Source organism: Ranitomeya imitator, chromosome 1 (assembly GCF_032444005.1).
Source record: "Ranitomeya imitator isolate aRanImi1 chromosome 1, aRanImi1.pri, whole genome shotgun sequence".
NCBI lineage: Eukaryota > Metazoa > Chordata > Amphibia > Anura > Dendrobatidae > Ranitomeya > Ranitomeya imitator.
The window spans coordinates 154,936,760-154,959,808 of NC_091282.1; the positions used below are offsets into that span (position 1 = coordinate 154,936,760).

General features: G+C 42.3%; 1 protein-coding gene across 4 annotated transcripts in view; it reads right to left on the reverse strand.

Moving 5' to 3' along the window:
- ARB2A (ARB2 cotranscriptional regulator A) overlaps positions 1-23,049 on the reverse strand; it is a 607,421-nt gene that overhangs the window by 532,974 nt on the left and 51,398 nt on the right. For 3 of the 4 annotated variants that reach the window (XM_069751802.1, XM_069751789.1, XM_069751809.1), the window contains 3 exons: positions 22,046-22,147; positions 21,645-21,745; positions 4,690-4,755 (listed from right to left, as the gene is read on the reverse strand). In XM_069751802.1, coding sequence (XP_069607903.1) covers positions 4,690-4,755; positions 21,645-21,745; positions 22,046-22,147 — 269 coding nt within the window. The remainder of the gene's footprint in view (positions 1-4,689; positions 4,756-21,644; positions 21,746-22,045; positions 22,148-23,049) is intronic. The other variant, XM_069751796.1, reaches the window with a different exon arrangement.

Here is a 23,049-nt window from a genome sequence, read left to right on the forward strand (position 1 = left end):
GGACCGGAGCGTTCAGCTGCATAGAAATACGTATCTCATATCGGTCAAACCTGGTGACAGCTTCCCTTTTTTTTTTATTTTTAATCAAATGTTTTTATTAAACAGTGAGAAAAATATATGCAGATTACATTACTGCAAACAGTACACATCTATGTTTTGCATTTTCAATAAACTTTCAGCCCCAAACCAACCTCCCTCCCCCCCCTCACCCCCACCCCTGGAGACCTAACAAGAACCACTCCGATCTACCCGAATGTCCATTATTAACCAGGAACAAGAAGGCGTCGTATCAATACTGCTCCCACGGGGATATATGTTCCAAAAGCACGAGCAAGGTCTCCAGATCACGTCGACTCGATCCAGGGATTCCATAACCTGTTGAAAAGGTCCATCTTGTTTCTTTTAGAATAGATGCTCCTCTCCAATGCAACAATATGGTCTACTTGCATCATGAAATCTCTTCTCGTTGGTGGCTCAACCCTAATCCAGAACTTAGCGATCAACTTTCGTGCAATAAACAGCAATCTAGCAATAACTGTTTTATACAAGTTATCAGTTACAATTTCCTCCACGTAACCTAATATGCATACCAGAGGGTCCCGTGGTACCGAACAATTGTATGTTAGTCCCACTTTGTTTATCACTACAATCCAAAACGAGGCCAGCCTAGGGCACTGCCACATCATATGGAAGATACCCGCCTCGGATTGCGAGCACCTAGGGCACTCAGAATTAGGTCTTAAACCTGCCCTGAACAGCATATCCGGAGTTCTATAGGCCCTATGAATAACAAACAATTGTGACAACCTCCCAGGCTCACTCATCGAGATCTTGGGCACGTATTCCAATATTGAGTCCCACCGATCGCCGTCAATCGCCCCCAAATCGGCCTCCCACTTCGCCCTGGCTCTGATAGGATGTTTCTCTAAAAAGGAAAATAGCAGGAACTCATATATTCCCGAGATCACCCCCCTTGTGCTTTCCCCCATAAGGATAAAGTCTAGCATCAGGTCCACCTGAATCTCTATAAGCCCCCTCCTACATTGTGCCCGATATGCATGAGAGATGCGATTATACTGATACAGTTCAGAGCTTGGCAGCAGAAATTCCTCCTGTAATGTCTTGAAATCCTTAATTCTACCTTGGTGCAAAACCTGGCTCATCCGAGAGATTCCCGCTCCCTTCCAAACCTGAAATCCCTCCATCTGTCTAAACTCCTGTAGGAGACAATTATTCCACAAGGGCGAGAACCTAGTAAGTGCCCTCACTCCCCTAATTCCCTTAACTTTGTCCCAAACCTTTTGGATAAGCCTAATAGTGCAGAATTTAGTACCCTTCTCTCGAAAATGCCCACCCTCCAGGCCCTCACTCAGTACCCTTGACCCAATCAAATTCCTCAGACTGCAGGGTGTCCGCTCCCAACCCGATTCCTCACCCCATCCCCTAAAATGTTGACATTGTGCAGCCAAAAAGTATAACCATGGGTTGGGCAATGCCACTCCTCCTTCCGTCTTTGGTCTTTGTAGAATTTCTTGTTTAAATCTAGAACTTTTCCCATCCCAAATCAGCTCGCCAAATAGAGATTTAATCCTCCTAAATCTATTCTGCGATATCCACATAGGGGAATTGTGTAGCACGTAGAGAAGTTGCGGCATCACAATCATCTTTATTAGATTTATTCTACCAATAACCGATAAATGTAGCTTTTTCCACGCCTGAACCTTAGTGCGTATCTTCCGCAAAAGTGGCGCCAAATTTAGTTCCTCAAAGCTAGTCAGAGGCAACGCGATCTGGATCCCCAGGTATTTAAATTTATCTACTAACCTCAGCTTTGTAGGAGAGTCCCGTATTTCACTATTCTCATAGTCCCCATCTACTAACATCATATTGGACTTTTCCCAGTTGATTCTCAAACCAGAGTAACTCCCAAATTCCTCAATAATGGCCTCCGCCCCTGCCAGGGTCTCCCCCGAATCCTCCAAGAATAGCAAAATATCATCTGCGTATAATGCAATCTTTTCTTCCGAAACCCCATACATAAATCCTTTCACCTCCCGGGAGCCTCTAATTTTCGCAGCAAGGGGCTCCACCGCCAGGGCAAATAGCAGTGGGGACAAAGGACATCCCTGTCTAGTTCCCCTAGACAGAGAGAAAGTCTCAGAAAGGACATTATTCACTCTAATTTTGGCCACTGGGGAAGAGTACAACAGCCGCACCCATGAGATGAATTTAGGTCCAAATCCCAAACGTTCCAACACTGACCACAAATAGCCCCACTCCACACAGTCAAAGGCCTTGTGGGCGTCCAATGATACCACAACCCTTTTGCCAACATTGTCCGAAGGGATTTGTAAATTTAAAAACAGCCTTCTCAGATTGAGTGCCGTTGATTTGTTTGGCATGAAGCCTGACTGATCAGGGTGTACCAATTTGTCTATCACCCTACTTAACCTATTTGCCAAGGTTTTTGCCAAAATCTTAATATCGGCAGTCAGGAGTGAAATTGGTCTATAGGATTCTGGCATCAGTGGATCTTTGTCGGCCTTAGGGATAACCACCACAATAGCCTCTCTCATCGACAAAGGCAACTCCCCTCTTTCCAACGAGCTATTATACACCCCTACCAATTTGGCCAACAGAGTTTCTTTCAGGGTCTTATAAATCTCAGCTGGAATGCCGTCCGCTCCCGGAGCCTTACCCCCCGCAACGCCCGCCAATGCAGCCCCCAATTCTTCCTCCCCAATCGGTTCTTCCAACAATTCACACTCCTCTCTAGTCAACCGGGGCAAATCAATTTCTTCCAAATATTTTGCCATATCTTCGGGTCCCCTCTCCACACTGGACGCGTATAATTTGTCATAGAATTTCCTGAACACTTCCAAGATCTGCACCCCCTGAGTGACCACCGTTCCCTCCTCCGTCTTAATAGAGTAGACATGTGAAGATTCTCTTTGCGCGGACGCCACTACCGAGAGCAAGCGCCCCACTTTTTCCCCCTCTGAGTAAAAGGTTTCTTTCTGGAAGGCCCTCAACCTCTCCGCCTTTTTCAAAAATAGCTAGTCAACCTCCCTCTGAGCTGCCCTCATACGATTCCGAGATTCCACAGTACGATGTTCCCCCAATGCCGCCTCTGCTGCCTTCAATTCCTCTAGGACACCCTGATCCCGCTCTCTGGTCCTTGTCTTATGTCTTGAGATGTCCCTAAACAAAATTCCCCTTAGATACGCTTTCATGGTGTCCCACACTACATGGCATTCTGCGCTCCCTTCATTGATCTTAAAAAACTCCTCTCTCTCTCTGCCCCCACCTTTTCCATGTCCAAAATTTGTAACCAAACTGGGTGAATTTTCCATCCCGCCTTCCCCAAACCATCCTGACTTGACAACTTTAAGGAGACCTGAACAGGGCTGTGATCTGATAAAATCCTAGGATTATATTCCACCCCGTTTAACAGTTCGTTCATCCTATCGTTTCCCAAGGCGACATCAATTCTTGACATCGAGCCATATGTAGTCGAGTAACAGGAATAGGAATATGTGTTGACATTGCGGACCCTCCACAGATCAGCCAAGCCTATTTCTCTGAGAAAATTACCAAAGGGAGTGTCATTACCGTCCCTACGCTTAGGTGCATGTTTACTCTTGTCCCAGTGGTCATTTGCTATATTATTTACATCCCCCACCACCAAAAGAGGGATCCCATCCCAACCTCTTATAGACTCCAATATGTCCTGGATCTTCCTTCCAGAGTATGGCGGAGGTATATACAATGATACTATGCATATTAAACGATTAAAGAGTTTACACACCAACAAAACATATTGACCATCCGTGTCAATTTTGACCTCAACTTCCTCAAATGGGGTATTAGTATGAATCAATACTGACACACCTCTCGCATAACTAGAGAACGTCGAATGATACGCCTTGCGCACCCATCTTTTCTGTAACATATCAACTTTTTCCTTCACTAGATGGGTCTCTTGCAGGCAAATCACCGAGGGCCTCTGTTTCAGTAAATACTGAAATATTGCTGCGCGTTCAGTGGCGTCCGCTAATCCCCTAACATTCCAGCTTATAATGTTAACATCCCCTCCCATTTCCTAGAAACAAAATGATTAGTTAGAGCAGTCTCCTTCAGGTCTCCCCCGATACCCACCTCCCCCCTCCCCGCCCCTTTCCTCAACTCCCCAATCTAAAACTCAATGGAGTTCAACTAGAACAAACTTTCTTTCTCTGTATGAGAACTGAGAGCTCTTGATACAACCTAGAACTAAGCCCTTTGCAGTCCATCTCTCCGGTGACAGCTTCCCTTTAATTAGATTTACTTATATAGCCGATTAAGCATTTCTTAAATTATGCTATTATTTACTTTACTTCTTACTTCTAAAATCTTGCCTTGAGACACATTCAGAAACACAATATTTTTCTATAATTGAAGAAAAAACAATCTTGAATTCTGCAATATAATAAAATAAATGCAAAAACATTTGGCTATACTGTAAAAAAAAAAAAAAAAGATCATATGTGAAAACAATAATTATAAAATGAAGACATTAATATCTTAAAATGTAACCTACCTCCTGTTAACATAACAGTTTACATGATTACAAAAAAATATTCAATTCTGAAGTTGGAGAGTTGGAGATAAAGTACGGTATATAAGATTTAACCAATAAAAGTGGCTTACCGGTAAATACACCTTATCCAGATTACAGTCCTTTTCCAATAATTCGTAAATGTGCTTTGTTATAATCTGTCAATAGAAATTAAGACAAAAAATGTATTAAACATTGTGAAATAGAAGAAATCATGTAATTATGCCTGCACAGATATTATATTACACACAGGTCAAGCATTCTAGCCAAATACAGTGGGAGAAATAAGTAATAAACGCTTAATGGTTGGTAGGGGATCAAATACTTATTTCTCACTACAAAATGCAAATACATTTATATAAAATTTATACAATGTTATTTTATATTTGATATTCTATCCCTCAATGCTAAAATTAACCTACTCTTAAAATTATAAACTCTATGTCTTTGTCAGTGAGTAAAGTTACAAAATCAGAAAGGGATCAAATACTTATTTCCCCCACTGTATTAAATAAACTTTTTATTATTATGAAAAAAAAAACTAGAAAAAGGCGGTGCTCAAATGCAGCAGGGTAAAAGCGGCTATAACCCATAATTATTAAGATAAAAAGCATTGGAGTGGGTACAGGGAAAAAATGGGTCTCCTTTATCCTTTGGCAGTAACAATAGTGACTGAGCATGTGTGATCACCAGCACTCCGCTCAATCAGAAGTCCATTTTTCAAGAATAGACCACGTACCCATTATAATCTATAGCAGGGGTGTCAAACTGCATTCCTCGAGGGCTGCAAACAGGTCATGTTTTCAGGATTTCCTAGTACTGCACAGGTTATAATTTAATAACCAACTCATTATTTGTGTAGGTGATTAAATTATCACCTGTGCAGTACAAGGAAATCCTGAAAACATGACCTGTTTGCAGCCCTCGAGGAAGGCAGTTTGACACCCCTGATCTATAGGGCCATTCACACAATCATGGAGACATGTCTGATTTTGAATTGTTTGATAGATTGAAATGACCCATACATTGTCTGTGGGTCAGTGAAAACCATGGCCAGCACAAGGATGGAATCAGTGTACTCTCTGCACGCGTCCGTACGGGATTAACCTTGTAAGGAGCCGGAGAAGCTTTGGGATCTCTTTATTTTCTTCAAATTACTGATGAAACTGATGATAAAAACAAACGTGGAGCAAACACTTATGACACTCCGATCCAAAACGCTGATGAACGGTCCATGGTTGTACATACGGGAAATATCACAGACATCTCAATGAGGCTAAGGCTACTGGCGTTTTTTGCCATCCGTCGTTTTGAGCAAAAAACGGATCTTGCAAATGTGCCCGCAAGATGCGTTTTTTTGCCCATAGACTTTTATTGACGACAGATCGCGACGGATGGCCAAACGTTGCATCCGTCGTGCCCTGGATCCGTCTGTTTTGGCGGACCATCGGCATGAAAAAACGTTCAAGTGAACTTTTTTTTGTACGTCGGACCCGCCATTTCCGACCGCGCTTTACAATGGGCAGTGGATGCGTTGAGAAACTGCATCCCCTGCCCACGTTGTGCACAAATTTCATAACGTCTATTGGTACGTTAGGCCGACGCATGGCGAAGGCCCCGTACCGACGGAAATGTGAAAGAAGCCTTAAAGGGGTTTTTCAATCTCACCATTCTGCGCTCCTATGTTAAAAACGATAAACTCGGCTGGCGCTCACCCTTCCCAGGTCTAGTGCTGAGTGTACGCCGCTGCTCCCCTGTTCGTTTACCAGGTGTAGCGGTGACATGTCAGAAGAGCCGCAGACAATCACTGTGAGCCCAGTGATTGGCTGCAGCGCTCTTGACTTAAAGTCATCACTACAGCCAGTATATAACCCCAGGAGCAGCAGAGGACAGGTAGCATTGGACCTGGGAATGGCGAGTGACAGATATGCAGAAATGTGAAACTAGAAAACCCACACATTTAACAAGAGGTGATCAACTAAGGAGAAAAACGCATCTCTGCACTGGAGGTTCGATTAGCATGTAAATGCCAAACATGGCTATTTATGATCTAAACATGAATATGATACTTCATGATGGGACAACCCCCTAAGCACAGCTTTTATCTGCACAGTATCGTTTTATGGAAGGCCCTGTTATTAGCCCGGATGAATTCAGGAATATTCAACGTCTGCCTCTTTTTGGAGGTGAACGCACATTTGTGAGAACATTTCATCTACTTATTTGCTTCCAAATAAGCAGTTTTTTAACCACACGCTGGCAGTATAATCAGCATTTCAGAGGACAGATTAGAGCTTCACTTCTACCAATTACAGGTTTTAAAGCAAAGGCACCAAGATGTAAACTATTCATTTGTGGCGACATCTAAAAATACTGTTTGCTCAAAAATATGTTGTGTGTTCGTAGCCGTAAGAAAACAATCTGGAGTCTCAGCTGTGTTATGTAGACCAGTATCGGCAGCTTTCCCCAACAAGGTGGAAGGTGAATGGAGATATTAACGGAGCCCATGACACAAGTAATGAAGTCTTACCACCCTTCCTACTCCCATGGCCAAAATTATGTTCCAGTAACAAATCACTGAAACAAGGCGCACAGGATTACTTAATACCTTTAAATAGGCAGCACATATGCCCAATAATTATCTGCTGGACGGACACAACAGCACGTACAAATGGAAGTCCGGAAGGAAATGGGAGTCCAGAGCACAGTGGGTAAGTCAGAACATTTTATTTAGAAAAATAGGTCTTTTAATAAATTGGTCACATTTATTTTACTAACTTGTATGGTGCCATCATCTTCCACAGCGCTGTACAGACAACATCACTGTCCCCATTGGGGCTCACTATCTAGATTCCCAACCAGTATGTCTTTGGAGTGTGGGAGGAAACTGGACAACTTGGACAAAACCCACGCAAACACAGGGAGAACATACATACTGATGTTGTCCTTGGTGGGATTTAATCCCAGGACCCCAGCACTGCATCTTTTGCCTCTCAATACACCAGAAAAGCCAACCAACAAGCTGCACTAAGCAGGCGTAGAGGTCAGCTACAATTTACACCAGGTCTGGATGGAAATGATATAAACGCCATTGGCGAGCCAAGCTCCACACACTTCTGTGATTAAAAAAAAAAAGTTGTTGCACACATTTGTATGAAACAGACAGACGCAAAATACTTGATTTGCTACTTAACCCCTTTACCCCCAAGGGTGGTTTGCACGTTATGGACAAGGCCAATTTTTACAATTCTGACCACTGTCCCTTTATGAGGTTATAACTCTGGAACGCTTCAACGGATCCTGGTGATTCTGACATTGTTTTCTCGTGACATATTGTACTTCATGATAGTGGTAAAATTTCTTTGATATTACCTGCGTTTATTTGTGAAAAAAACGGAAATGTGGCGAAAATTTTGAAAATTTCGCAATTTTCCAACTTTGAATTTTTATGCAATTAAATCACAGAGATATGTCACACAAAATACTTAATAAGTAACATTTCCCACATGTCTACTTTACATCAGCACAATTTTGGAACCAAAATGTTTTTTTGTTAGGGAGTTATAAGGGTTAAAAGTTGACCAGCAATTTCTCATTTTTACAACACCATTTTATTTTAGGGACCACATCTCATTTGAAGTCATTTTGAGGGGTCTATATGATAGAAAATACCCAAGTGTGACACCATTCTAAAAACTGCACCCCTCAATGTGCTCAAAACCACATTCAAGAAGTTTATTAACCTTTCAGGTGTTTCACAGGAATTTTTGGAATGTTTAAATAAAATTTAACATTTAACTTTTTTTCACAAAAAATTTACTTCAGCTCCAACTTGTATTATTTTACCAAGGGTTACAGGAGAAAATGGACCCCAAACGTTGTTGTACAATTTGTCCTGAGTACGGCGACACCCCATAAGTGGAGGTAAACCACTGTTTGGGCGCATGACAGAGCTCGGAAGTGAAGGAGCGCCATTTGACTTTCAATGCAAAATTGACTGGAATTGAGATGGGACGCCATGTTGCGTTTGGAGAGCCACTGATGTGCCTAAACATTGAAACCCCCCACAAGTGACAACATTTTGGAAAGTAGACCCCCTAAGGAACTTATCTAGATGTGTGGTGAGCACTTTGACCCACCAAGAGCTTCACAGAAGTTTATAATGCAGAGCCGTAAAAATAAAACAAACATTTTTTCCCACAAAAATTATTTTTTAGCCCCTAGTTTTGTATTTTCCTGCGGGTAACAGGAGAAATTGGACCCCAAACGTTGTTGTGCAATTTGTCCTGAGTGCGCTGATACCCTATATGTGGGGGGGAACCACCGTTTGGGCGCATGGGAGGGCTCGGAAGGGAAGGAGCGCCATTTCGAATACAGACTTAGATGGAATGGTCTGCAGGCGTCACATTGCGTTTGCAGAGCTCCTAATGTACCTAAACAGTAGAAACCCCCCACAAGTGACCCCATATTGGAAACTAGACCCCCCCACGAACTTATATAGATGTGTGTATCTAGATGTGTTGTGAGAACTTTGAGCCCCCAAGTAACATAGTAACATAGTAACATAGTTAGTAAGGCCGAAAAAAGACATTTGTCCATCCAGTTCAGCCTATATTCCATCATAATAAATCCCCAGATCTACGTCCTTCTACAGAACCTAATAATTGTACGATACAATATTGTTCTGCTCCAGGAAGACATCCAGGCCTCTCTTGAACCCCTCGACTGAGTTCGCCATCACCACCTCCTCAGGCAAGCAATTCCAGATTCTCACTGCCCTAACAGTAAAGAATCCTCTTCTATGTTGGTGGAAAAACCTTCTCTCCTCCAGACGCAAAGAATGCCCTCTTGTGCCCGTCACCTTCCTTGGTATAAACAGATCCTCAGCGAGATATTTGTATTGTCCCCTTATATACTTATACATGGTTATTAGATCGCCCCTCAGTCGTCTTTTTTCTAGACTAAATAATCCTAATTTCGCTAATCTATCTGGGTATTGTAGTTCTCCCATCCCCTTTATTAATTTTGTTGCCCTCCTTTGTACTCTCTCTAGTTCCATTATATCCTTCCTGAGCACCGGTGCCCAAAACTGGACACAGTACTCCATGTGCGGTCTAACTAGGGATTTGTACAGAGGCAGTATAATGCTCTCATCATGTGTATCCAGACCTCTTTTAATGCACCCCATGATCCTGTTTGCCTTGGCAGCTGCTGCCTGGCACTGGCTGCTCCAGGTAAGTTTATCATTAAGTAGGATCCCCAAGTCCTTCTCCCTGTCAGATTTACCCAGTGGTTTCCCATTCAGTGTGTAATGGTGATATTGATTCCTTCTTCCCATGTGTATAACCTTACATTTATCATTGTTAAACCTCATCTGCCACCTTTCAGCCCAAGTTTCCAACTTATCCAGATCCATCTGTAGCAGAATACTATCTTCTCTTGTGTTAACTGATTTACATAGTTTTGTATCATCTGCAAATATCGATATTTTACTGTGTAAACCTTCTACCAGATCATTAATGAATATATTGAAGAGAACAGGTCCCAATACTGACCCCTGCGGTACCCCACTGGTCACAGCGACCCAGTTAGAGACTATACCATTTATAACCACCCTCTGCTTTCTATCACTAAGCCAGTTACTAACCCATTTACACACATTTTCCCCCAGACCAAGCATTCTCATTTTGTGTACCAACCTCTTGTGCGGCACGGTATCAAACGCTTTGGAAAAATCGAGATAGACCACGTCCAATGACTCACCGTGGTCCAGCCTATAGCTTACCTCTTCATAAAAACTGATTAGATTGGTTTGACAGGAGCGATTTCTCATAAACCCATGCTGATATGGAGTTAAACAGTTATTCTCATTGAGATAATCCAGAATAACATCCCTCAGAAACCCTTCAAATATTTTACCAACAATAGAGGTTAGACTTACTGGCCTATAATTTCCAGGTTCACTTTTAGAGCCCTTTTTGAATATTGGCACCACATTTGCTATGCGCCAGTCCTGCGGAACAGACCCTGTCGCTATAGAGTCCCTAAAAATAAGAAATAATGGTTTATCTATTACATTACTTAGTTCTCTTAGTACTCGTGGGTGTATGCCATCCGGACCCGGAGATTTATCTATTTTAATCTTATTTAGCCGGTTTCGCACCTCTTCTTGGGTTAGATTGGTGACCCTTAATGTAGGGTTTTCATTGTTTCTTGGGATTTCACCTAGCATTTCATTTTCCACCGTGAATACCGTGGAGAAGAAGGTGTTTAATATGTTAGCTTTTTCCTCGTCATCTACAACCATTCTTTCCTCACTATTTTTTAAGGGGCCTACATTTTCAGTTTTTATTCTTTTACTATTGATATAGTTGAAGAACAGTTTGGGATTAGTTTTACTCTCCTTAGCAATGTGCTTCTCTGTTTCCTTTTTGGCAGCTTTAATTAGTTTTTTAGATAAAGTATTTTTCTCCCTATAGTTTTTTAGAGCTTCAATGGTGCCATCCTGCTTTAGTAGTGCAAATGCTTTCTTTTTACTGTTAATTGCCTGTCTTACTTCTTTGTTTAGCCACATTGGGTTTTTCCTATTTCTAGTCCTTTTATTCCCACAAGGTATAAACCGCTTACACTGCCTATTTAGGATGTTCTTAAACATTTCCCATTTATTATCTGTATTCTTATTTCTGAGGATATTGTCCCAGTCTACCAGATTAAGGGCATCTCTAAGCTGGTCAAACTTTGCCTTCCTAAAGTTCAGTGTTTTTGAAACTGTGTTTCACTACAGTTTATAACGCAGAGCTGTGAAAATAAAAAAATCTTTTTTTCCCACAAAAATTATTTTTTAGCCCCCAGTTTTGTATTTTCCCAAGGGTAACAGGAGAAATTGGACCCCAAAAGTTGTTGTCCAATTTGTCCTGAGTACGCCGATACCCATATATGTTGGGGTAAACTCCTGTTTGGGCACATGGGAGAGCTTGGAAGGGAAAGAGCACTGTTTTACTTTTTCAACGCAGAATGGACTGAAATTGAGATCGGACACCATGTCGCGTTTGGAGATCCTCTGATGTGCCTAAACAGTGGAAACCCCCCAATTATAACTGAAACCCTAATCCAAACACACCCCTAACCCTAATCCCAACGGTAACCCTAACCACACCTCTAACCCAGACACACCCCTAACCCTAATCCCAACCGTAAATGTAATCCAAACCCTAACTTTAGCCCCAACCCTAACTGTAGCCTTAACCCTAACTGTAGCCTTAACCCTAACTGTAGCCTTAACCCTAACTGTAGCCTTAACCCTAACTGTAGCCTTAACCCTAACTGTAGCCTTAACCCTAACTGTAGCCTTAACCCTAACTGTAGCCCCAACCCTAGCCCTAACCCTAGCCCTAACCCCAACCCTAACCCTAGCCGGAAAATGGAAATAAATACATTTTTTTAATTTTTCCCTATCTAAGGGGGTGATGAAGGGGGGTTTGATTTACTTTTATAGCGGGTTTTTTTAGCGGATTTTTATGATTGGCCGCCGTCACACACTAAAAGACGCTTTTTATTGCAAAAATATTTTTTGCGTTACCACATTTTGAGAGATATAATTTTTCCATATTTGAGTCTACAGAGTCATGTGAGGTCTTGTTTTTTGCGGGACGAGTTGACGTTTTTATTGGTAACATTTTCGGGCACGTGACATTTTTTGATCGCATTTTATTCCGATTTTTGTGAGGCAGAATGATCAAAAACCAGCTATTCATGAATTTCTTTTGGGGGAGGCGTTTATACCGTTCCGCGTTTGATAAAATTGATAAAGCAGTTACAACATCATAGCGGCTGCTAAGCTACTGGCACCAACACACTGGAAATCAACAAAAATACCCACACGTCCGCAATTATTATCTAAAATTGACCAACTTTACAGAATAGCTGAATTAGCAGCCTCCGTGAACCATACGACTCAAACATTCAAAGAAATATGGCACCCTTGGACCCTCTATAGATCTAACAATCATCTGATGTTCGAAGACTCACCTTAAACAAAATCGACTACAGAACAAGTTGCCGCCCCCAACCCCCCCCCCCCCCATCTTTACCCTTGAATTCTGATCCCTCCCTTTCTACCTTCTATCCTTCTCTGATATCTTCCTCTTTTATTATATGTTTTTTGTTGTTTTCTATATATTGACGTTCAACATCAATAGACTGTTCATAGTTAACATTTGAATGCAGGAATACCTTCCTAACTACAAGTTTAAAGCAAGATTTATATACCCTTCGATGGACAACTACACTTCATTTATATATTACAAGTATCCTGCGTTCACATAATCCGAGTTCCTCCAAAGCTCTATGTTTGCCCTAGGAGCTCATACTCTGAGTTTATCTAATGTTGATCTATTAACTGTTACCTTTCACTGTATTTTATACATGTTTGTTCCTCTGTTCTTTAATGAAAATCAATAAAAAGAACATTGAAAAGAAAAAGAAAGATAAAGCAGTTTTATTCTTCGGGTCAGTACGATTACAGCGACACCTCATTTATATCATTTTTTTATGTTTTGGCGCTTTTATACGATAAAAACTATTTTATAGAAAAAATAATTATTTTTGCATCGCTTTTTTCTGAGGACTATAACTTTTATTTTTTCGCCGATGACGCTGTATGGCGGCTCGTTTTTTGCGGGACAAGATGACGCTTTCAGCGGTACAATGGTTATTTATATCCATCTTTTTGATCGCGTGTTATTCCACTTTTTGTTCGGAGGTATGATAATAAAGCATTGTTTTTTGCCTCGTTTTTTTTTTTTTCTTACGGTGTTTACTGAAGGGGTTAAACTAGTGGGCCAGTTTTATAGGTCGGGTCGTTACGGACGCGGCGATACTAAATATGTGTAGTTTTATTGTTTTTTTTTTTATTATTTAGATAAAGTAATGTATTTATGGGAATAAATTTTTTTTTTTTTTTTTACACACATTTGGAAATTTTTTTTTTTACTTTGTCCCAGGGGGGGATATCACAGATCGGTGATCTGACAGTTTGCACAGCACTCTGTTAGATCACCGATCTGTCTCAGAGCACTGCAGGCTTACCAAGCCCTGCTCTGAGCAGGTACTTGGTAAGCCACCTCCCTCCCTGCAGGACCCGGATGCCGCGGCCATATTGGATCCGGGCCTGGAGTAGGGAGGAAGGTGGGAGACCCTCGCAGCAACGCGATCACATCGCGTTGCTGCGGGGGTCTCAGGGAAGCCCGCAGGGAGCCCCCTCCCTGCGCGACGCTTCCCTGTACCGCCGGCACATCGCGATCATGTTTGATCGCAGTGTGCCGGGGGTTAATGTGCCGGGGGCGGTCCGTGACCGCTCCTGGCACATAGTGCCGGATGTCAGCTGCGATCCGTGAGCGCGGCCGATCGCCCTGGACGTACTATTCCGTCCTTGGGAATTAGGGCCCACCCCACATGGACGGAATAGTACGTCCATTGGCAGAAAGGGGTTAAAGGGGTTGTCCCTAGTGATGAGCGAATATACTCGTTACTCGAGACTTCTCGAGCACGCTCAGGGGTCCTCCGAGTATTTTTTTAGTGCTCGGAGATTTAGTTTTCAGCGCCGCAGCTGAATGATTTATATCTGTTAGCCAGCATAAGTACAATGTGGGGATTCCCTAGCAACCAGGCAACCCCCACATGTAATCAAGCTGGCTAAGAGATGTAAATCATTCAACTGCGGCAAGAAAAACTAAATCTCCGAGCACTAAAAAAAATACTCGGAGGACCCCCGAGCATGCTCGAGAAATATTGAGTAACGAGTATATTTGCTCATCACTAGTTGTCCCACAAAGTAAAGTACACTTTAACCCATAAAACTTGAAAGAAAAATAAATTGGATGTGTTAAAATAATGTTCCTGTGCTGAGATAATCTTATAAATGTGCCGTTGCTGTGTACTGTGTAATGGCTGTGTCTGACCATACAGCGACATGGTCTAATCATACCACAGCTCCTGGGCAGAAAAGGAAGCAAGAGGGTATACAGCCAGGACAGCAGGGGCTCACAGCTGATTTTTTTCGTTTATATACGCAGATGAGTATGAGCCCATACAGAGACAAAACAACAACAACAAAAAACAAACAAACAACAACAACAAAAATCGCATTGCACTTTGACTAATGTTATGCATTCACTGATTTAATGCTCATTTGCACTTTGTTCTAAGCTAGGATCTGGAAGAGAAAAAAATCGTAGCATGCTGCGAGTGGTGGCGTATACCGGACGAATCTCACTAATGCAAGTCAATGGGTGCGAGAAAAAAAAATAAAAAATGGATGGCACACAGACTACTTGTATGCCCTTGTATGCCTTCTGATTTTTACAAATGAATTACCATTCTGTAGCATGGAACACTGTAAATGCTCCTGTAACTGATTGTAGAATAACCGTTGCAGAGAAAAAAAAACCCGTATGTCACATGGATGCTATGTGAGACTCACATGACACTTGTCCTACTTCTCTGGATCAACATCAAGTTTTAAATACAGAGTGTGAGCCCTAAGGAAAAACATTTCCGTGCCTGTTTAACCTCACAGAAAGAATCAGCTGTGATCTCATGCGGTCCTGTCTGTATACTCTCTTTAGTTTCCTCCCCTGCCCAGGAGATGTGGCAAATCCAACTATGTTCCTGCAAAATCAGACACGGTAATAACACAGGGACACATTTAGAAGATTACCTCAGAACCGGAACCTTTGCTTTATTTATTTTTTTAACACATCCAATTGTGGAACTTCTTTTTATTCTAAGATCTTTTAATTAAAGTGTACTTTGTTTGTGGGACAAGCCTTTTAAGTATTATAATAAACCTTCCTCTAAGTATCTCATGTCTCAAAACAGGGCTAAATGCATTGGAAAACATCAGTATCTAAGGGTACGTGCCCACCATCAGGAATTGCTGCAGTTTTGAAGCTGCGTATTTATGTAGCGCCAAAACTGCAGCGGCCAGCTGTAACAGCATAATGAATGGGATTTCCAGAAATGTATCTATGTGCACCTGCGAATCATCCGCGGACACGGACATGGGGCTCGTCTTTCAAGACAGCAGCATGTCAACTTCTCTTGCAAAGATGCTAGTGTCCGTAACAGAAATTACATCGATACAAGGTATTAAATGTGATAAATCCGCATGGTTCAATGAACTCATGCAAAATTTACCCGAGTTCAATAGAAGGGAGCACTTTAAACGCAGAGAAAATACGGTGCGTCCAAAGCGCTGCGACTTCGTGATGGTGGGAATGTAGCCTAAGAAAGCTGTCCTAGGACTTCTCAGCTGCATCTCAAAGCAAATTGGTTACTTACAAACTTACAACACAATCACCCAGTAGAAAGAGACCCTTCCCGAGCGTTAGAACAAGTAAGTCTCGATGCTGGCACTGGTGCCAGGACGTAATCTGTAACTGCAAGCTCGTGAGCGCTCAGTAGTGAATGATGCGTGCGTGTGCTCACAGAGCAAGAGTAAATGAAAAGGCCGGTAGCCATCAAAACACAGCTGCCGGCCCAAGCACTGCGGTCCCCAGGAATCTGTCCAGGGACCTGAGAAAAGGTCATCACGGGCTGTAAATAGCCAGCGGGATAAGGGTTCCCAATCCCTGAACTACACAGAATACAAAGATCCATCTATTTATCTATCTATCGTATATAAAAAAAAATACAGTTTACACATCTAACCTGCTCTCTCCTGCTTGATATGAAATATAACCCACCCACACCAAAGACCGTTTAGGTCTGTGCACGAAATTTTTTTCAAGTGATAATCTACTGAAAAACGTATCAGAAAGCACTTAAGAGAATGAACATATGCATTTCTATTAGTGGTGAGCATACGTGCTGGGATAAGGTGTTATAAGAGCATTATCGGGTGCTAACCGAGTATCTTCGGTGTCCTCAAATAATATGTTCGAGTCCCACAGCTGCATGTCTCATGGCTGTTCCACAACCACAACACATGTAGGGATGGCCTAACAAACAGGGAATCCCTGCACATGTTGTGGCTGTTAGACATTAGACATGCAGACATGGGGACTAGGACCTATTTTTCGAGAATGGAGCATGCAGAAGGCCCTCGGTTAGCACCCGAGCATACTCTGATAACACCTTAACTGGACACGGTCATTTATCACTAATTTCTACATAAAAACCAACTAGCTGTTCATATGTTCAGGCTTTTGGGTGTCTTTTCACAGCTTCAGGTATCTAAAACCACCAAGTGTTTAATAAAAGAAGTCACATCCATTCTGATGTTTCCCACCTGAAAGATACTCTGTACTTTACAACACAAGTCAATTGGTAAGCTCAAAAGATGCCCAAATGTCTATTAGTGAATTGCCATCAATTTTGCAGATATTATTTATTGTTACATATATGTGTATATCTATGTATTTATCTACATATATATTACGGTACCTTTTGTGTCCTTTGTAATGTAACTATTTCATTACCTTAGGGCCAATCCTAACTTTTAGTTAAGGAGAAATAAAAAGGGGGGGGGGTGATAGATTATTATAATTAGTGATTTTTTTGGTTTTTTTGTTTTCCACCATAGAATTTAGGGTCCTTGGTAACCAGCCATGCGGATCCCATCCCCATACCACTCCACTGCAGGAAATAATGTGGAAAGAATATCGTAAAAATAAATTTTTCAACCTCAACTTGTTATTCGTCGTCTTAGAAGATCTTTTTAAATAAACAGAGCATACAATCTCCGCAGACCTTCCAAGCAATCCCTGGCATAAAATACACTTCATCTTTTGAAACAGTCACTTTTTTGTTGCTTTAGATGTAGAGTGTCATTAATACCATGAGGTTTTCTTCTTCACTACAATCATTTTATCACACTTTATATAACATTTTGTTAAATACAATAACGCCTTAAGGACACAGACAGCCAAGACGCCTTCTAGATTTTTTTTTTAATAGCCTACAGAGGAACAATTGCGACTGCTTCAAAGAATCGTACAGCTTAGAGTATGAAGAGTCTAGGGAATGGAAGAATCTGCTAGCAGGTGGGGGACTGTTTTGTTCGTGTCCTTAACAAAACATAATAAAAAGGATTTATTGTCTATAGGGCAGATATTAAAGTCCTACAATTCTACAAGAAAGTTGAATCGTATTGAGACTCCAGTGATTTCTCAATGCACTGATATAGAGTAACACGGAAGAAGTAGCCTCAAGAAAACAGCCAGGGCAATAGGTCTTTCCTCGGCTCAGCAGAAATACGTGAAAAAAGACATGTTTGTCTTAAAGTTTCAGGCAGTGAAAGTTAACATTCAAACTTCTAGAAATTTCTACTTGTAAATATATGAGCCAATCGTGCATCAACTGCCTTGTCGCCAATAATTTGCCACACTTTAGCGCAAAACTGCAGCCAAAAATATACTTGTTTGTAGGTGTAATAACAGGTTATGTTATTACACATTATAGCATCAGGACTAGAGAGACAGCCGCACGTTGAGCAGGACAGCTGTCAAGGAAACTATCCGATGGCCAGCAATCGGGATACCCAAGCGACCCCTTTAAAGGGACTGTCAGCAGAGCTGCAGCAAATGCGTTTGTAAGAAGACAAAGTTCAGTTCTACTGCCCAATGTTGGTTTCATGTCTCATACAGACGACCTCTTCTTTCATTTAAAATAATCTCTAGAGGCAGATTCTAAGGGAGTTCAGTGTCCGGCCAAACTTATCCATAAGGAAAAAAAAATATAGATATGTCTGAAATAAGACAATGGATTGCAGGTATCAAGGTATCATTTTATTCAACTTTCTATGACCCCTGCTTGTCCATATAGATGGTTTAGCCTGGTTTCACATTTGCGGTCGTGTCCGCAGCGTACTGTCCGCAACCGCATGCTAAAAAGCATGATTAAGCAGCTTTTATCCGCATCAGCTTACGCATGACGGCAAAAAAAAAAATGCAGCGTTTGTATGCGTTTTTACATGCGTTTGCACTTTTTATGTGCATACGTTTGATATTTCCAGGAGGGCGTGTCTCAATGGGTGTGTCTAAATCAGTCCCTAAAGAGGCTACCAGGTTCACATAAAATTGGCCACTGAGTCTATGTTTGGATGTGCCGGTCAGGTTTTTGAAATGTATTCTCTAGCCTTCTGATCGTGCACTCCGCCTCCTAGCTTCAGGTGTTTTAATTACAGCAGGTCCAATACCCCTCCACAGAGAGAGAGAATTTTAGTCTAAGAAGAGGTTTCACATGTACCCATTCAGATGGAGACGTTTATTCTCAGCGAGGTAAGGCAAGCGTAGGACCTGGTATAAGAGAGATGCCGTAAAGGGGCTACCAGGTACACATAAAATTGGCCATTTTTATGTGCTAAAAGCTCTCATTTTTCATATTTCTAGTGCAGTAATGCAGTTCAAATTTCGTGTTTTCAAGTTTGCATGTTTTAGCGCTGCAGTGTGCTGCCTTATTTACTTAACTAAATCAGTCCCTAGACATGCGCAGTCCAAAGTACGCAAGCACATTGAAAGCATGCGTACGCAAAGACATGCTTTATGGAAATTTGACGCCTCAAAAATTCCAACAAGGTGAGTTAGCCGCGTCCAGCCGCACATTGCAAAAAAACGCATGCGTAAGCAAACGCGGGCGAACGCAAGCACCTGCGTCTACAATGTTAAAGATAGGAAAATCAAGACGCATGCGGATGTATGCATCAGAAAGGCTGCGGACACAACCGCAAATGTGAAATAGGCCTTAGGGGGCAAATTCTACTGACAGATGCTCTGACAGGAAAAGTTGCCAGCATAACTGTAAATTCAGGATTTTAATCTTGTGGTGCCGCATATTCTAATTAGAATGACTAACTACCTCGGTAAACTATTTAAGTTTTATTAAATATTGTGGTTCTCCTGATGAAGTTGGTAGAATGTTGAGACGAGCGGAGAATAAACCGTATGGTAAATCCTGTACAACGTACTCTGGATACTGGAATTGCATCAGCAGCGCAGACTACTACTCCTATCCTCCCACTACCAGCTATATACGGCAGGATCTCCAGACTGGAGGGACCTTAAGCAGCTGTTAATCCTCAATTCCATAGTGGTGGGTTTACTAACCCCAAAAGGTGGGCAATATACCCCTCACCTATGCCAATTTTTCCATGGGATAAGACCCTGTTAATGCTTGGTGCTCCTTTGTCACTAAGGCTACTTTCACACTAGCGTTAACTGCAATCCGTCACAATGCGTCGTTTTGCAGAAAAAACGCATCCTGCAAAAGTGTTTGCAGGATGCGTTTTTTCTCCATTGACTAACATTACGCGACGCATTGCGACGGATTGCCACACGTCGCAACCGTCGCGCGACGGTTGCGCCGTTTTTCGGCCGACCGTCGGCCGCAAAAAACGTTCCATGTAACATTTTTTGCAGCCGACGGACCGTCTTTTCCGACCGCGCATGCGCGGCCGGAACTCCTCCCCCACCTCCCCGCACCTCACAATGGGGCAGCGGATGCGCTGAAAAGCAGCATCCGCTGCACCCGTTGTGCGGCGGAGGCAACGCTAGCGTCGGTAACCTCGGCCCGACGCACTGCGACGGGCCGGGCCCGACGCTAGTGTGAAAGAAGCCTTACTGCTGAGCAACCCAGCCAACATCATGGCACCAAGGCATGGTTACAGTCTATGCAGTGCCCTACCGCCTGCCTCCTCAATCACACAAATATACAGCGGCCACCATGATTACGGGCATGCACAAGGATCTGCCTAGGCACCACTGCCCTGGAATTACACTGTGCAGACCCAATGTTTGACCAACCGAGCACCATCCTCTGATCTCACAGCAGAAGTGATGTGCTGCTGTTACAGTGCTGAACCGACAAGTACTACAGCGGCCCGTAGGCAGAAGTTCACCGTACGTCCCGTAGTGCCAGTACTAACCCCTCACTATAACCACACTTCCATGGACGGGATATTGGCTGGCTGGGCTACTCACCCGTAAGTGCTTGCCTTTCTGACCAGTCTAAGTACAGTATGTGGCACCACAACATTAAAATGTTGAATTTACATTTATGCTGGAAACTTTTCCTTAACATTGAGGTTGCTTGAAATCAGCTTTAGAAGAGGATTGCAGCGCTGTAACTAATTCATAAATATAGGTAACTCTTGTGGTCACGTTCCCTTTAAATCAATTAGTACGTATATATCAACTCCTTTCACAACATGCCTTCTTGTGTGTAAAGGTACCTTCACACATAACGATATCGTTAACGATATCGTTGCTTTTGGTGACGTTGCAACGATATCGTTAAGGAAATCGTTATGTGTGACAGCGACCAACGATCAGGCCCCTGCTGGGAGATTGTTGGTCGCTGAATAAAGTCCAGAACTTTATTTCGTCGCTGGACTCCTGCTGACATCGCTGGATCGGCGTGTGTGACACCGATCCAGCGATGTCTTCACTGGTAACCAGGGTAAATATCGGGTAACTAAGCGCAGGGCCGCGCTTAGTAACCCGATGTTTACCCTGGTTACCATCCTAAAAGTAAAAAAAAACAAACACTACATACTTACCTACAGCTGTCTGTCCTCCAGCGCTGTGCTCTGCACTCCTCCTGTACTGGCTGTGAGCGTCGGTCAGCCGGAAAGCAGAGCGGTGACGTCACCGCTCTGCTTTCCGGCCGCTGTGCTCACAGCCAGTACAGGAGGAGTGCAGAGCACAGCGCCGGGGACAGACAGCGGTAGGTAAGTATGTAGTGTTTGGTTTTTTTTACTTTTAGGATGGTAACCAGGGTAAACATCGGGTTACTAAGCGCGGCCCTGCGCTTAGTTACCCGATGTTTACCCTGGTTACCGGCATCGTTGGTCGCTGGAGATCGGTCTGTGTGACAGCTCTCCAGCGACCAAACAGCGACGCTGCAGCGATCCGGATCGTTGTCGGTATCGCTGCAGCGTCGCTTAATGTGAAGGGGCCTTAACACTAAAGACTGATAATATAAAGCATAATTATGCCTAGGACATTGCGAGTCACTCATACATACAGATCAGCTTTTGAGTACAACGTACCTCTCCAAGAGCCTCGTAACGCTTCTGGTTCCATCTATGCAGGTCTTCTCGATAGTTAAAAATAAATGGTTCTCCAGTCTTAATATGTCTCAGCTGACCATCTACACCAAAACACACAGAATAAATGAGCTTACAGCATATTTATTACTAATTATATAAAACACCATCATGTATGGACGGGATCACGTGCTATTTAATATTGTTATTTCTGGGTATGTAGAACATCAGACATGTCAGTAGGCAAGTGAGGGGTGTTATTAGTTGGGAAGACAGAAGAGGCTGCAGAACGCCAGAAAGCATCATACACCTTTGACTTTGGTTTTTAACAACATTCATTTTGTTGCTATGTAATTTACCAGAAAAACACTGGAAAAATTATAAGTTGTATGCATAAAACTTACTTTCATTAAAAGCATATTCAAAGCCTTCCAAGGTATCCGGAAATTCAAGAGGAGGTTCGTCTTTTTTCATCAGTTCATCTAAATCTATTCGAGAAAGGAGATCTGAATAAAAAGAAGCAAAAAAAAAAAAACACAACATAAACCATATATTTCTAATATAATGCTATGATTTCTAAACCCCACAAGCCGAAGACGTGTACAAGGTCTGAACCCATCCAGTAGGCAGCAGATACTTTGTGCTGTTTAGATGGCGTGAAACCATCAGCACAGTCTACATGTGTTACATAGAAAAAGGGAGTTGTGGATATACCGCTAGGGAGGTAGGATAGTAGATCCAAGTATACAAACCGTTATGGTTTTTATGTTCTGAAGAAGTTTTTATACTTCAAAACACGTAGACAAAATTAAAAAAAAAAAAAAAAACCTACTTGTGTGTGCCTGGATCTACCACTCTACCCGCCAGCAGTGGAATATCCACAACGTCCTTTTTCTGTACGAATGTTCTGGTCTGAGGACAAGTGGACCTGCTGCAGCTGGGATTTTATGCCTTAATATCATTGTTTGAACACAACCTCACCAGGTCAGCATAATCTTATTTATATCTTTGTCAACCGGATAAGACCCTATTGCACTTTTTTCTGCTCCCTAGTTTTCTTTTACATGTATCAGAGGCAAATTCTATCCTATAATTATAAAATGAGTAATGTCTCCTTTGAATACAGAAGAGAACAAAATGTTGGACACACTGGGTACAGTGCAAATTTGAAAATAGACAGCAAGAACAGTTTAAGCAAGTCTGAAATCCCATTCACATATATTGAATGCTATATATATGGATTTTTGGCCTAAAGAGTAAGAAAGCACAGCCAGATTGGACTCTCGGCAATTAACAATAAGACTTCACTGATAGGTTTAAGATCTAAAACTTCTCATGCCCAAGTACAGAGTCAACCGCAATGTTTGACAGACGTAGTATAATGATATAGTGCAGTTTTTAAGATATG